The 15,000-nt window shown below is 45.4% G+C and overlaps 1 protein-coding gene across 1 annotated transcript in view; it reads left to right on the top strand.

Moving 5' to 3' along the window:
- Positions 1–2,293, top strand: part of LOC138957657 (S-phase kinase-associated protein 1-like) — a 2,533-nt gene extending 240 nt beyond the window's left edge. The window contains exons 2-3 of the mRNA XM_070328733.1: positions 1,257–1,367; positions 2,034–2,293. Of these exons, the coding sequence (XP_070184834.1) occupies positions 1,271–1,367; positions 2,034–2,293 (357 nt within the window). The 5' untranslated portion in view covers positions 1,257–1,270. The remainder of the gene's footprint in view (positions 1–1,256; positions 1,368–2,033) is intronic.
- The last annotated feature ends 12,707 nt before the right edge of the window (positions 2,294–15,000 follow it).

Raw genomic sequence — 15,000 nt, 5'->3', positions numbered from 1 at the left:
AGATAGGCGAAAGCATTTCAGTGAAAAAATACCATGCCAACAAAGATGGCGGTTCTGTTTTGTAGTATGCAAGGATCTAAACATAGACAGTAGACGTTCTGTTTACTTTGTGCCGTGTTCATAACCTATACACGTTTACTGGTCTTGTACCTTTGCCAAGAAAAAGAGGATTATAGATTGCTTGTTTGTAGATTTGGTTTTGGTCTGGTCATTTCGTCGAAAGTAAAGCCAGGTAAGGTAGGCTACCGCTGGGCTACCCTTTCTTACAAATCTATCTCGCATGAGTGTTACTGTTAGTGTTATTGTTGTTAGATTTGGTTGACTAGATTTTAATGAAACGTGCAATCGTGTCACGTGTAAGTTTATTTTGAAACATATGTCGTGTAAAATCACTTCAATAAGCCATGATGGTGTTTTTTAAATTAAAATAATACAACAGCAAGTCTCAATCAAGATTCGGAAAAAGTGTCACTGCCAACAAAGTTGGTCTTATTAAGTTATTATGTTGCAGTGTTTCAAACTCTGCCAATGTAGCCTTTAGAAAATACATGTATCAGTATTTGTCTCTAACTAAGCAGATCTTTCAGCAGGAAATCTATGGGAACAGGAATGGGTTGTTTACAAACCAGTTTAATGAGTTTTACTTTCAAGTTTCATGGGGTTGAATCAATCTTATTCTTACTCCTGAATGGGAATTGCATGAATACAATTTAGAGGTCAAGAGGAGCAAGAGGGATTATAAACTTCATAAAGAAAACACTGAACATCTGAAACTTGTGAAAGTGTAACTAAGTTTTATATCAATGATGACATATGCTATTTTTGTTTTATTCTATTGTTTTGTTCCGTGTTTAGCACTAGCAGACTCAGTGACATTTTAAGCTCTGATTGGAGTTGCTGTCTTTGTTTGTTCTTATACAAAATGCAGTGCTACACTAATGTGTTCAGCACAAGTTTTGGGGTTAATCCCAGTCATATCTTCTTACTAATTCTTAGTGACGGTAACTTAGTCTTGCTCAACTTATTTCAAAATGTTAAAATTGCTTCAAACTCATTTTGAAAAAGAACACCATCCCTACTGGCTACAGTATTTTTGTTTCTCTTCAAGATTAAGACAATTACCTATTTTATGTCCTTTGGCTTTCTAGTACAATGAGAATACTTTCACCTGATGCTGTGTTAGGCCTCTTCCCGTTAGTGTATGCCTATGACAAGTTAACTTTCACAAATAATTTACAATTACATTTTGTTTTCAGAAAAAACTTCAATCATGCCTTCCATGAAGCTGCAGAGCTCGGACGGGGAGATGTTCGAGGTGGATGTCGAGATCGCCAAGCAGTCTGTCACAATCAAAACTATGTTGGAGGGTCAGTCTTCTTCATCTCTTTTTTTTTTATAACCCATCTATGTCATGCTGGGTTTACCGTGTGTGACATTTGTTTGCATTATGTTTGTTTCATTTGTAAGTAACTGTTTCATTTTGTTGTGTGGTGAAAAACTTTGGAAGTACCCACACACAGATTTAGAGAAAGTGTAGTCTTTGTATCACTTATCATTATCAATATCATCAAGAGGGTGATAATTCTGCTGAGCAGAAGGGTTCTGCAGATTTCTTTTGCTAACTAACAGCAAGTAAGGTGACAGGCTGGGGACGATTTAAGTTTTCTGAAAGTAAAGTATCAAGCTCATTCAGTTACTGACCTTTAGTACGCTTTATATGGTTGTAAGTGTCTCATGCTCATCGACAGGGATGATGAAAACAAATAAACACCTACCTTGTGCTTGCAAAAAAACCTACCCAGTGCAACAGACTAAAAAACAGAACTTTAAAAAAAAAGAGGGAAAAGGAAACAAAAGAGAGGACACAGAAATTTGGAGTTGGTTTTCATTCTTTGAATTGTTCCTTATTTAGTTATTATTGCCAGTGCCAGGGGGAGACTTGTTACCCAGAGCTCCCACCTATTGTTCTCTACATTTCAAGCATTTATCTTCTCCATTGTTTGTTGTTTAATTGTCTGTAATTTACCTTGCAGATCTTGGTATGGATGATGATGAGGAAGAAGCTGTCCCCCTGCCCAACGTGAACGCAGCCATCCTGAAGAAGGTGATACAGTGGTGCACCTACCACAAGGATGACCCCCCACCGCCCGAGGACGATGAGAACAAGGAGAAGAGGACCGACGACATCTGTTCCTGGGATGCTGAATTCCTCAAGGTCGACCAGGGCACCCTCTTTGAACTCATTCTGGTGAGTGTGAAACTTGTTGAATCTTTTTTTTTTCTTTTCATTTAATATCATATTCTTACTCCGAATCACATTAGCATTGAGTCACCTGAGATGCTTATCACTGAAAAACGCTTACCCGGCTAAAGAATTTAAAGGGAAGCAACCCCATCACCAAAACGAAAGTGAAAGTAGCTTTGGTAATGAGCCAGTACACCGGGAGTTACCTCCCATACGGATGTACGCCACGTCACTTCCTCTAGGAACACGTGCCTATTATCATACGTCTTTTTCACCTCGGAGAGGACGGTTCACTTTTTGACGCTCTGTGGCTGACCTTGTGTGTTTGAGTGACACCCGCCGGCCACGTTACCCAGCTTGTCTGCTCGCCTTGCCTACAGTTTGGTGAGCTCGTTCCCGTTTGTTGTTGGTTGTTTGCGCTGTTTCGTTACTGTACGTTGTCCGTTTTTTACGGACTTGTGTGTCAGTGACTTGCGTGTTTCGCCATTTTGTTGTGTGAGTTAGTTAGCTAACTCGTGTGACTTTGCTAGTAGCTCTGCGTGCCCTCTTTCTGTTTGGGCAAGTGTAGCTTTAGTATTTTGTTGACGCGTAAGCGTGTGTGTTTACTGTGTTTTCAGTCGTTTTGACTTACGTTTCAGTAAATCTTTTTGGCTTTGCCACGTGTTGTTGACGTTTGTGTCAGTGTCTTGCGTGTCGCCATTTTGTTGTGTGAGTTAGTTTTCTAGCTCGTGTGACTTTGTTTGTAGCTCTCCGTGCCTCTGCTTGTGGGGCAAGTTTAGCTATAGTATTTTGTTAACGCATTAGTGCGTGTGTTTACTGAATTTTCCAGTCGTTTAGACTTATGTTTCAGTAAATTTTTTCGCGTTGCCACGTGTTGTTGTCAACATGTCTGATTCAGACAAGCGCCGTGGCAAGTCGGACCCCAAGGGGAATATTAAGGCTAAGCCTTCCTCTTCCAAAGCAACGTTACTTGTTACAGACCAAGAGCGTAACACTTTGTTGGCTGTACCAATTTCGGCGCCTAGCGCTGTTACTACTTCTGCTTCTTTTGCGGCGCCTAGCGCTACTGTTACTTCTGCACCTGTCTCTACATCGGAGACTTCGTCTTCTTTGTTAGCACCTGGACAAGGTGCGTTGGTTTCCTCTCTGTTAAAGTCACTGGTTCCAGAAATCCGCAGCTTGGTGCAGGCAGAATTTCAGCGTTCCGTCGCCAGCAGTTCGGCGTTTCCGGCATCTGGCAGTGACGTCCGGGCATTGGCTTCCGTGTCTTTGTCCTCCACTTCCGGCTTGGAGCAGCGTCCTCCCTCTTCAGCGTCGGTTGGTAAGCAGAGCTGGTCCGATAGCCCTCGTGAGGCGCCTGGACGTTCTCCTTCGGGGGACAGCTCTTTCGCATCGGGTCACGACCGATACCTTGCTGATCTTTCATTTCCGGCGATAACCTACGAGGCCCCGGACTTGTTCGAACAGCGGCGGCAGTCGGTTTCGACTGCCGCATTTCCGGCACTTGCCGGAAGTGATGATCCGTCCGCTCCGGCACGCTACGGCGGTCGCGGCAGGATGGAGTATTCACTGACTTCCGGTCCTTCCGGATCGCGAAGTCAACCAGTGCAGTCTTCACTTCCGCATTTTGCGGTTCCGTTGACTACACTTCCGGTTTCGGCCGGAAACGCTTCTTCCTCTTCTGGTGGTTCCTTCCGGATACCAGATAGTGGATTACAGCGTGCGCCTTCCGGCGTTCAAGCGCCTAGGCTTGAGCAGGCATCACTCCACTCAGTCGGGGGAGTGACGTCAGCTCATCCAGCTCCGGTTTTTGCGGATGGTCGTCCTGCTTACCCTTTACCTTCACAGGATTTTGGGCGGCAGGATGACGTTAGTGCTCAGGCTTTTCCGGTTTCCGGTTTGCCAGGGCATGCTTCTGCTGCCGGAACTGGTGACTTCGGTCATGGTTCCACGTGTGACTATTCTGATGCTCCATCAGTGGTCAGCGAGGAGTCGCGGGGCGTGTTTCCGTCGAAGCTCAAGTCTGTTCTTGACGTCGCGGCGGAAGTAACGTCTCGTTATTTTCCTGAAGGGGTGGTGGCTGCGGACTCTTCCGCATCATTCGTTCCTTCTGCCATGGCGGACTTCCGGCCGGCACAGGAGGATGTTTCTTCCTTCCGGTTCGCCGAGTCTCCGTCAGTGGCTTACCAACTTTCGCATTCACTGGTTCGTCCAGCACATGCGGGGAGTGGTATTCGGCCAGTGCCTGTTCCGTTACTGCTTCCTTTTGGTCCAGTTCCGGAATCAGCTCAGCAGTGGGTGGCTTCAGCTGCCCAAGCCTCTTCCTTCGTGCCTACGGCCAATAGGAAGCTTGGCATGCCCAATCAGAGCCAGAATTGGCTGGCGTCTTTTGCACTCCCTAGGGCTACCCTTCCGGTTTCCCGGGAATTGCTGCCTCTTCTGACTAAACCGATCAAGCGTGATTCGGTTTTGCCGGTTTCCGAGGCTTCCCTCCTCTCTGCTGAGGAGGTTGGACGTCGGCAGATCGAACTGTCCTCCATTGCGGAGACTCTCGTTCGGGCTCTGTCTCGGGCATTGACCGATTCGCTAGTTCCTTTCACTCTCAGTGAAGAACAGAATGCGGACGATGTCTCTGCGCTTTTGGCCGCTTTGGCCAAGGTCAATGAGGAACAATTGCGTCTTTCCTCCCTGCAGTACACCCAAGCGGTACTCTGCAGGAGGGATCTCTTCCTCTCGCAGTCCCAATTCACGGAACTGGCTACTAGGGAGACCTTGAGAGTCTCCCCGGTCTCAGAGGAGTCTCTCTTCTGTCCGCTGGCACTGGATGCCAGACAGAAGGAGATTCAGTCAAACAAGGACAGTCAGTTCCTTGACTACACTCTGAAGGGGGTGAAACAGTCTCAGCCTTCTAAACAGAAGCAGGCTCAGACATCGTCTAACCCCAAGCCAGCTCAGAAGCGGCAGGCTCCGCCGGCCGCTCGTGGTGGGAAGAAGAGGACGGCATCGGGGAGGGGGCGTGGCGGCTCTGGAAGTAAGCCACACCCCCAATGAAGCGCTCCCGATCTCACCTCCCTCCCGCCCTCCACCTTGGTGATGGCGGGAGGCCCCTCCCGGGCACTTTCTCGTTGGATGTCGGTAGTAGACAGCCAATGGATTGTGGGAGTGGTGAGATCGGGCTTCCGTCTACTCTGGCGGGAGGAAAAGGCGCCTCTTACCCGAGTGCCTCCGCGGTTCAAGCCCCCCTTCTCGCAGGAAGCACGTTCCGTCTTGCAGTCGGAAATTGCCTCCCTGGAGCAGAAGGGCGCGGTGGAGAGAGTTCGGGTCCACAGCTCCCTGGGATTTTACGGGCGTCTGTTCGCTGTTCCCAAAGCATCAGGAGGATGGCGTCCCGTGTTGGATTTATCTCTCCTCAATACTTTCTTGAGGGAGATAAAATTCAAGATGGAGACGCCAGCCTCTGTCCGAGACTCTCTCCGCCCAGGAGACTGGGTGACCTCGATCGATCTCACGGACGCATACTTTCTCATTCTTATGCATCCGGCCGACCGGAAATGGCTTCGTTTCCGGTGGGGAGATCAGATCTACCAGTTTCGCGCACTCCCTTTCGGGCTGTCTCTTGCACCATGGATTTTCACCATGGTGGTGAGACAGGTCTGTGCACTGGTGAGGTCCCAGGGTATCCGTCTGCGGGCTTATCTGGACGACTGGCTCATCATGAACCAGTCCCAGAGCGGCTGTTCGCAGGATACCCTGACGGTTCTTCGAGAATCCAACTCGTTGGGGTTCTCGATCAACCGGGTAAAGTCGGAGCTGACCCCGTCACAGACATTCACTTATCTGGGGATGTCTTTCGACACGGTCGCTTGGACTGTCCAGCCTTCTCAGAGAAGGGTGGACAAGCTCCAAGCCCAGATTCGCTCCACTTTACCTCTCCTGATGGCTTCCATCCGCTCGCTCGCCTCCATCTTGGGGCAGATGGAGTCTATGGCTCTTCTGGTTTCACTGGGCCGGGTCCACAAACGTCCGCTTCAGTTCGCGCTGAAGCCGTTTGTGGACTCTCCTCTGGTGGACTGGGACGCCCTCATCCCTTTGCAGGGATGGTTCCAGTCTGCGACCCTTCCGTGGTTGGACACGGAGTGGGTCTGCAGAGGTGTTCCGATCGTCGTGCCCCTCCCCGACCTGGACCTCTTTACAGATGCGTCCAGGGAGGGTTGGGGGGCACATACAGATCTTCAGACTACTTCCGGTCTGTGGACGACGGAGCAGTCCTTGTGGCACATCAACTTGCTGGAGCTAGAGGCAGTTGCTCTAGCTCTGGCCAAGTTTCTGCCCTCCCTGTACGCCAAACATGTTCGTCTGTTTACAGACAACATGACAGTGGCGGCGTACATCAACAAGCAGGGAGGCTCGCGGTCCCCGTCTCTCTCGGAGAGGGCTTGCGAGATCCTGGTGTGGTGCTTTCAGCATCATATCACGATCTCGGCCAGGTACCTTCCAGGGAGGCTGAACACTTTGGCGGATGCGCTCAGTCGTTCCGGTACAGTGCTTCAGTCGGAGTGGACGATCACTCACGGGGCACTGCTTCGCCTTTGGGCCCAGGTCCAAAAGCCTCTGGTGGACCTTTTTGCCACAAGGTACTCAAAGAGGCTTCCGGTGTTCGTCTCGCCATTCCCGGACCCTCAGGCATGGCGAGTGAACGCTCTGGACTTTCCCTGGACGGGTCTGGAGGCGTACGCCTTTCCTCCCTTTCTTTTTTTTTTTTTTTTTTTTTTTTTTTTTTTTTTTTTTTTTTTTTTGCCAAGCACATCATTGTGGGGCTTTTAATGAATAACATGCATCCGTCCACTCACAATATATTTTCCTTCATCCTTCAACATTTACCACTCAAAAAGTATATAGTATCAAAATTAATGAAAAACTTTTTTCTTACTTGTACCCTTAGACAATTTTCCTTGGTTGCCCCAAGATTGTGTTACTATTTGCTTAGACCATAGCTTTTTTTCTTTTTTTTCCGTTGAAATATGTATTTAAAATGCATATCATTATAATTATACACACACAAAAAACACAGTATGACATCCACTATATACATCTTGGTGTAACTTTGGGTCCGTATCTAGAAATGAGAAGAGAAGGAGAAAAAAATAAAAGAAATAAGAATAGAAAAATAAAAGAAATAAAAAAGAGGAATAAAAGTCATAATTTTACATTTCTGATCTGCAATTGCTTTTCGAATAAAACAAAGAGAGGAATTGAAGCCTTTGTTTTTTTATAAATACTTATGCACATTTTAGCAACCAAAATTATACGGTTCAATTCTTTCAACAGGGTTGCTTGCATTTTTCGATTTTTAACACCAAACATAATTTCGTGCACTGTTAACTCTATTTGTTTATCCATATGTACCCAAATATAAAATTCTATCTGTTTCCAAAACTCAATCACCACTGGGCAAAAGAGAAAAAAGTGTTCTATATAATCAACGCTATTGCTACAATATGAACAGACATTGTCCTCCACAACTTTCATTTTACATAACATAATGTTTGTGGGATAAATATTGTGAAGTAATTTCCATTGTAATACACGCAACCTTGTTTCTTTAACCGATTCAAAACTAGTCAGCCAATCTTTCTTATCAATTTCATAATTAAATTTCCTCCTCCAAAAGCCAATTGCACAAGGTTCAACAACTTTCATACTTACTAATTCTTTTCTAAACTGTTGTGCGCTATGTACTTTCTTACCACGATATAAGGGGATATCCATCAAATCAATTTCTTTCTTTCCGTGCATCGTCTTGTGCATTACATTCAGAGCAACAGTACGAACCATGTTATATTCCAAAATTCTCCGTGGGGATTTTCCTAAAACATCACAAATGAACTGATAGGAGACAAATTCGTTTCTGTATAAAACATCATGTACGCTATTAAGACCCTTTCTCGCCCAATCTTCAAAATACAGTACATTTCCGGCATAAGCAAAACATTGGTTATTCCATAAAAGCGGATTAAATAAATTATTATCAATACATAAGCCTACGTTGTTATCAAGCCAGGTTTTCAAAACAATTTTCCAAAATTTGGATTTGACAAGTTCACTCCCCTTTAGTCTCCGAAAATTAACATTTGAATAAAAACATTCACAATTTGAGCCGTACATTGAAAACACTGACTTTGGAACACATTTCCACTTATCCGTGACTTTGCGGGATGTCAGTCTGACAGCCCATTGTAATAAAAATGATGCCTGCATGTGTTTCAAATCAATCATATTTAAACCACCATTTTCGACATCACTACACAATATTATCCTTTTAACCTTTTCAAATGCCTTTTTATTATTTTCTTTCTTTTTCCACAAAAATCTAAACAACAGTCTATTAACTTCTGCTAATACTTTATCAGGGATCACAAATGCCTGCATAAAATAAACAAATTGGGAGATCAAGAACGTTTTTATTACAATAATTTTACCCATGATACTCAAATTTCTTTTCTCCCATGCCGCAATCAAGCGCTTAACAGACGTAATTCGCTCTGTCCAATTTTCCTCAACGTCAGAGGCTGATATGTCATTACAAAAATAAATTCCCAAAATCTTTAATTTTTTCTTCCAATTGAAATCATAAAAGGTGTCTTGACAATGTTTTTGACTTCCTAGCCACATGGCTTCACATTTTGACAGATTCAACTTTAATCCGGAAACGTAGTAAAAAGAATCAAAAATCAATAAGGCATGTTTTAAATCCGTTTCGCTTTTCAAAAATAACGTTACATCGTCAGCATACAAAGCAATTTTTAACATATCATCCCAAAACCTATCATTTAAACAATTCAAATTCGAAATACCGTTAACATTCTTATTCTGCCTAATCTTAATGGCTACTAACTCAATTGCCAAAACAAAGGCTAAAGGCGAGAATGGACATCCCTGACGGATTCCAGACTCCACTGGAAAATACTCAGACAACCAGCCTGCATAATTAACACAACTCTTGGCATCTTTCATCAAAACTTCGACCCAAGTTACAAACTCCGGGCCAAAGCCAAATTTTTTAAAAACATTTATCATAAAGTCTTTTGAAATACAATCAAATGCATGAAACATGTCGATGGTGACCAAAAGACCTGGTTTATCTTGCACATTCATTTGATCTATGACGTCATCAATCAATCTTAACAAAGATGAAACTTGCCTCCCTTTAATATATCCAACCTGATCAGGATTAATCACATTATGTACAACTTTGTTCATGCGTAAAGCCAGACACTTCGCCAGTAATTTATAATCACTGTTTGTTAGCGAAATTGGACGCCAATTATTTAATTCATCTCTCGGAAGGTTTTTACCTTTATGAATTAACACAATGACAGCATTTCTTTGAGACGCAGACAAACTACCATTATCAAATGCTGCTGAAAAAGAACGTGATATAAATATACTCACTCGAGACCAAAATACTTTAATAAATTCAATTGTAATGCCATCAGAACCTGGGGAAGAACCATTTTTCATTTGTTTTAGTGCGTGCAACAGTTCATTAGCAGTTAGAGAGCCCTCGCAGCTGTTCTTATCTTCGTCGGAAAGAGAAGGAACGCTGCAGCCTTGCAAAAAATCGTCAACATTACCAACATTATCTACTATATCTATTTTCTTTCTATACAAATTCATAAAATACTTTTTTTGCACACTGTGTATTTGTTTTTGATCTGTACACACTCGCCCTTCATCATCTTTCACGCGATCCATAACCTTTGCATTTGCACGTGCTTTTTCCAGACTCAAGAAATATTTTGTGTTTTTCTCCCCTTCCTCGACCCATTTAGCGCGAGCTCTAACCTGAGCGGCTCGTGCCCTTTTTATTTCCATTAACTCGAGTTGCATTTTCACGTGTTCACGCTTTGCTTGGGTATCATTACAGTTAGGATTCTTACTCAAGTAAACGTCTAAATCATTCAGTTTATTACACAAATCTGCAACTTCATTTCTCCTTTGACACTGTTTATTTTTGCTATAATTAATGGTAAACTCTCTAATTTTAACTTTTAACATTTCCCAATCCAGTTGACAATCCAATTCTTCGCTACAAAATCCTTCAATAAAAATATTCATTTCATTAACATAATCAATATCTTCCAACATCAAATTATTAAACTTCCAATAACCTTTGCCTCGTACAATCTCACTTACTTTCAATCGAACCAGGCACCCTCTATGGTCTGAAAAAGGAACACTGACAATGCCACAATCAAAGTTCAAATCAAAAATACCGGAGCTAACCAAAATGTAATCAAGTCGTCTGGCAATAAACGGAGTCTTTCTTGACCAGGTAAATTCCTTTGTATCCGGGTTGAAAAACCTCCAGACATCATACAAATCACATGTGTTAACCACATCATTAAATTTGGCAACGTTATCCCCAGAATGATTCTCGCCAGCTATAACATCCATTTCATTATTCAACACGCAGTTAAAATCACCACATACTATGATCTCATCGCATTCAAAACTTTTAATTTTTTCCGTCAACTCATCCAAAAATTTAACTTTTTCTTTTGTTTCGTTAGGTGCATACACATTTACAATTGCAACTGATTTATTTTTTATTCTAATACATGTCGCTAAGATTCTCTTTGACGAGAACAATACAGAGACATCTTCACTAACATTCTTTCCAAACAAAATCATTTGACCGGCGCTGTGCGATGTCCCTTCATGGAACACGAAACCATTCTTCCATTCTTTCATCCACTCGTCCGACACACTTCCCGTTATGTAAGTCTCCTGTAAACATATTACATCGTATTTCTTTTGTTTAAGAAAAGTAAACACCGATTTTCTTTTCATCTTTGATCTGATCCCTCTAACATTTAGAGAGAAAACGTTCAATGAGGACGCGGCCATAAGGAAAGTCCGTGGGCAATAACGGGGTCGTTATCCGTGTGGCACGTGGGGTATGTGCGATTATTTGTTGTCATACCTGCCCTGCTTTCCAGCTGTGTCACTGGACTGCGGGGAATCCCCGCCCTCACGTGACCGCTTGGGAGTGGCCGATCGCTGTCTCGGTTGAAAGTCAATAGTGGTTTGCTTGTCTCTCGCTTGTCTGTCTTTGTCTTTGTTGCCTTTACCTTTACCGTTCTTTTTGGCGTTCGAAGAAGCTGCGGGAAGGGGTGTCGAATGGAGAAGGGCTGGAGTCGAGGAAGCGATGGGGGGAGGGAGGATGGGGACAGAGTCCTCGAACTTCTCGCTTTCGGCGTCGCTGCCACGCTCGTCGTTGTCGTCATCGTTGTCGTCATCGTGGTCGTTGTCAGCCAGTTGAGCGTGGGGGGGAGGGTGGTCGACCGCTCCTAGTCCGGTAGGACGGTCCCATACTGACTCCATGGCGACGGCCTGGCAGGCAGGGTCTCCCCTCTTGTGGCCACTGACGCGGCATGCTGAGCAGGTGACGTCACTGGTGCACTCGAAAGCACGGTGGCCGGGTCTCAGGCATCGGCGACACGTCAGCGTACTCGGGTCGATCTTGGGTTGTTCCCTGTGATAAATCTTGGCAGTGAAGCCCCCCACCTTCAGCGACTTTTCCAGCGGAGTGGATGGCACGCTGATGAAGAGGAAGCGTCTCCCAGTGATGAACCGGGTGAGCTTCCCGTCTCTGTCTCGTGTTTTCTCCATGATGGTGTTGGAGCGAAGGGTAGATCCAACTCTGACAAGCGCCGATTCTATGTCAGCATTCGCTACCGAGATCGGTATGTCTGACACCCAAACCTTGGTAGCAGGGCTGTCCTGGCCGTTCGACCCATGTAGAATGAAGGGGTTCTTGTCATAGGTAGTGACGGTAATCCCACGCAAAGAGATGCTGTTAAGAAGTAAGGCTGTGCGAGCGCCTCGTGTTTTGGGGTAAATCCGCCATAAACCACGGATCTGTTGCGCCCCGAGTAATCCGGAAAGCGGAGATGGAGGAGCCGGCCCTTCTTCTTCTGGTCGCTCCTCTGTGGCCGTCGCAGGTCTGGTTTCCAGATCTTCTTCGGCTCGCCCAAGGGCCCCCCATTCCTCTCGCACTCGTGCGAGGGGAACTAGTGCAGCCCCGAACAGGCATTCCACACGAGGAGCCCAGTCTTCTGAAGCTTCACGTGTGGAAGTTGTTCGGGACTCGCTGAAGCGCTCTGGGGCGTCGTCTTTGACTCTGGACTTGGTGGCTCGCTCGCATAGAGCGTCCACCTCTTCAGTTTATGCTTCCCACTGGAAGGCATGGACTGCCTGGTGTTCAGCTAGAGGGGTGAGTTCGGTGGCTCCGCGCTCTATTCAGGTCGCTAACCACCTCTCTTTCATGTCTTCGCAGGGCGCCTCAGTCTCCTCGTTGAGGGTCCGGCGCTCCGCTATCTCGGCGACTCTTAAGCAGATTGGTCGTTCTGTTCGAGTCGGGGGCGTTATAGCTGCAGTCATTAAAGGGGCTGCTCTTAAGGAAGCTAAAGCTCGTCTGCCCGCTCCCAAGTGGGACTTGTTTTTAATCCTGGAATTCCTTCGTTCTGCGGATTTTGAGCCTTTAAGCGAGGCCAGTCTGTTCAATGTCACTCGCAAAGCGCTGTTTCTCCTTTTGTTGGCTACGGCCCGACGGGGTAGCGAGGTCCACGCCCTGTCGGGTCAGCCTGGAGATATCTCCTTTGAGCCGGACGGTTCCGCATCTTTGCGTTTCCGGCCTGATTTCCTGGCCAAGAATCAGTCTCCGGGGCAGGCCTCTCCGCTGGTTAGAGTTAAGGCTCTGACCAGCGCGTTGGCCCCGGATGACCCCGATTCGGTCAATTGCCCTGTGAGGGCACTTCGTCTGTACTTAGCCCGGACTCAGCCGATTCGGTCTAGTTCTCAGAAGTTGTTGTTTATCTCTCTCCTTACTAGGCGCGAGAAAGATTTGTCGAAGGTAACGTTGGCCCGGTGGGTGTCCTCGCTCATCAAGCAGGCTTATGAGTGGAGTCGCACAAAGAGGGGGGGGGTTATGCCCTCCTTGCCACTTGACTCGGCCCGAGCCCATGAAACGAGGGCGTGGGCATCCTCTCTGGCAGTTCTGCGCTCCAGACGTCTAGAGGAGGTGCTGACAACTGCGTATTGGCGTTCCGAAGATGTTTTCATAAACTTTTATCTTCGGGACGTCACAGCTCTTCGACAGGATGGCTCCAGAGGCCTTCCAGCGCTCATAGCAGCAGGCCAGTTCCTGTCCAGAACTTGATGGTGAGTTTTGATTCATTTCTAGCCCACCGCCTTGTTGATGTTATCTGCTAATGTGATTCGGAGTAAGAATATGATATTAAATGGAAAATTTCCTAAATAAATTATCATTTAATTAATATACTTACCCGAATCACATACTGTATTCCCTCCCACCTGCCCCGCTTATGGTTTTAAGATTTTTTAAAGCCGTATGATAATAGGCACGTGTTCCTAGAGGAAGTGACGTGGCGTACATCCGTATGGGAGGTAACTCCCGGTGTACTGGCCCATTACCAAAGCTACTTTCACTTTCGTTTTGGTGATGGGGTTGCTTCCCTTTAAATTCTTTAGCCGGGTAAGCGTTTTTCAGTGATAAGCATCTCAGGTGACTCAATGCTAATGTGATTCGGGTAAGTATATTAATTAAATGATAATTTATTTAGGAAATTTTCCATTTTTGGCAGTAAATGAAGACTGAGCCGTTTCCCCACGGTTTCTATGTGTATGATTGGTTTTAGTGGTTTTCCTCACCATTCAGGCAACCTACGCATAAGCTGTTTTTTGTTGTGCATCAGATGAAATCTCAAGTCTCTAAGATGAAGGTGATAGTGCACTGTTGTCAAAATTAGTTAGGTAACGAAGGGTGCACTTTTTTTCCTTTTCCTTTTTGGCCTTGGTCTTAACCTGGGGGTAAAGGCATAGACAGACAGCTGCCAACTGCTACACTTTCGGTGTAGCATGCTTTGTATTAAGAGCAATTGCTACGCCAACATAAGGATTGCTACGCCTAAACAAATAATCACAAGCATGCTAACAGTTCCCTCTTTTTGAGAGTCCTGGTACTCATTTCTGCCTCCATGTGGTGGTCATAAAATGGGTCATAAAATATAGTCTATACTAAAAGGAGGTACAGCAGTCCCTCTCATGAACAGACACCCTTGGGCCATAGCAAAACTGTCCGTACATTGCAGGTGGCCGGTACATTGCAGGTGGCCGGTGACGGGAGGGGTGACCAAACCAGCCCCTCCCCCATACACTCACACAGAGACACACAAACAACAGGATTGAGTCTATGCTAACCACTTCTTGTGGCTACTAAACAATAACAGCAAACTCCTAATATTTCTTTCAACGTTCTGTAAAAAATGATTTGTATGAATGGTGTTGAAAAGAAGAGATAAAATAAATTCTCAAGGCAGTGAACGCACTCACCATGCACTGACATAGGAAAGCAGCCACACAAACACAGCACAGAGGCACGTGTGCAGATGCTTTGCGAGAATAAGCTTGAAAACCAGTTTGAATAAAAAGCAGCAGATAGAGCTGCAGGTCATAATTATGTAATTTATTTTCTTCTTGTCTGGCTTTGACTGCATGCCGATGATGCGATCATGTGGCAGTGACTTTTCACTCTTCAGTCGAAATACACTGTGTACACAACACTGCTCTCACTCTCCCTCACTGCCTACCCAAAGTCGTGACAACTGATGCTTGGAAATTGTGTGGAAGAGTACACCTCTCTATTTCTCTCCAATGCTCTTCCTGCTGAC

This window comes from Littorina saxatilis, unplaced genomic scaffold (assembly GCF_037325665.1).
Source record: "Littorina saxatilis isolate snail1 unplaced genomic scaffold, US_GU_Lsax_2.0 scaffold_760, whole genome shotgun sequence".
NCBI lineage: Eukaryota > Metazoa > Mollusca > Gastropoda > Littorinimorpha > Littorinidae > Littorina > Littorina saxatilis.
This window is presented reverse-complemented; position numbering and strand designations above follow the sequence as displayed.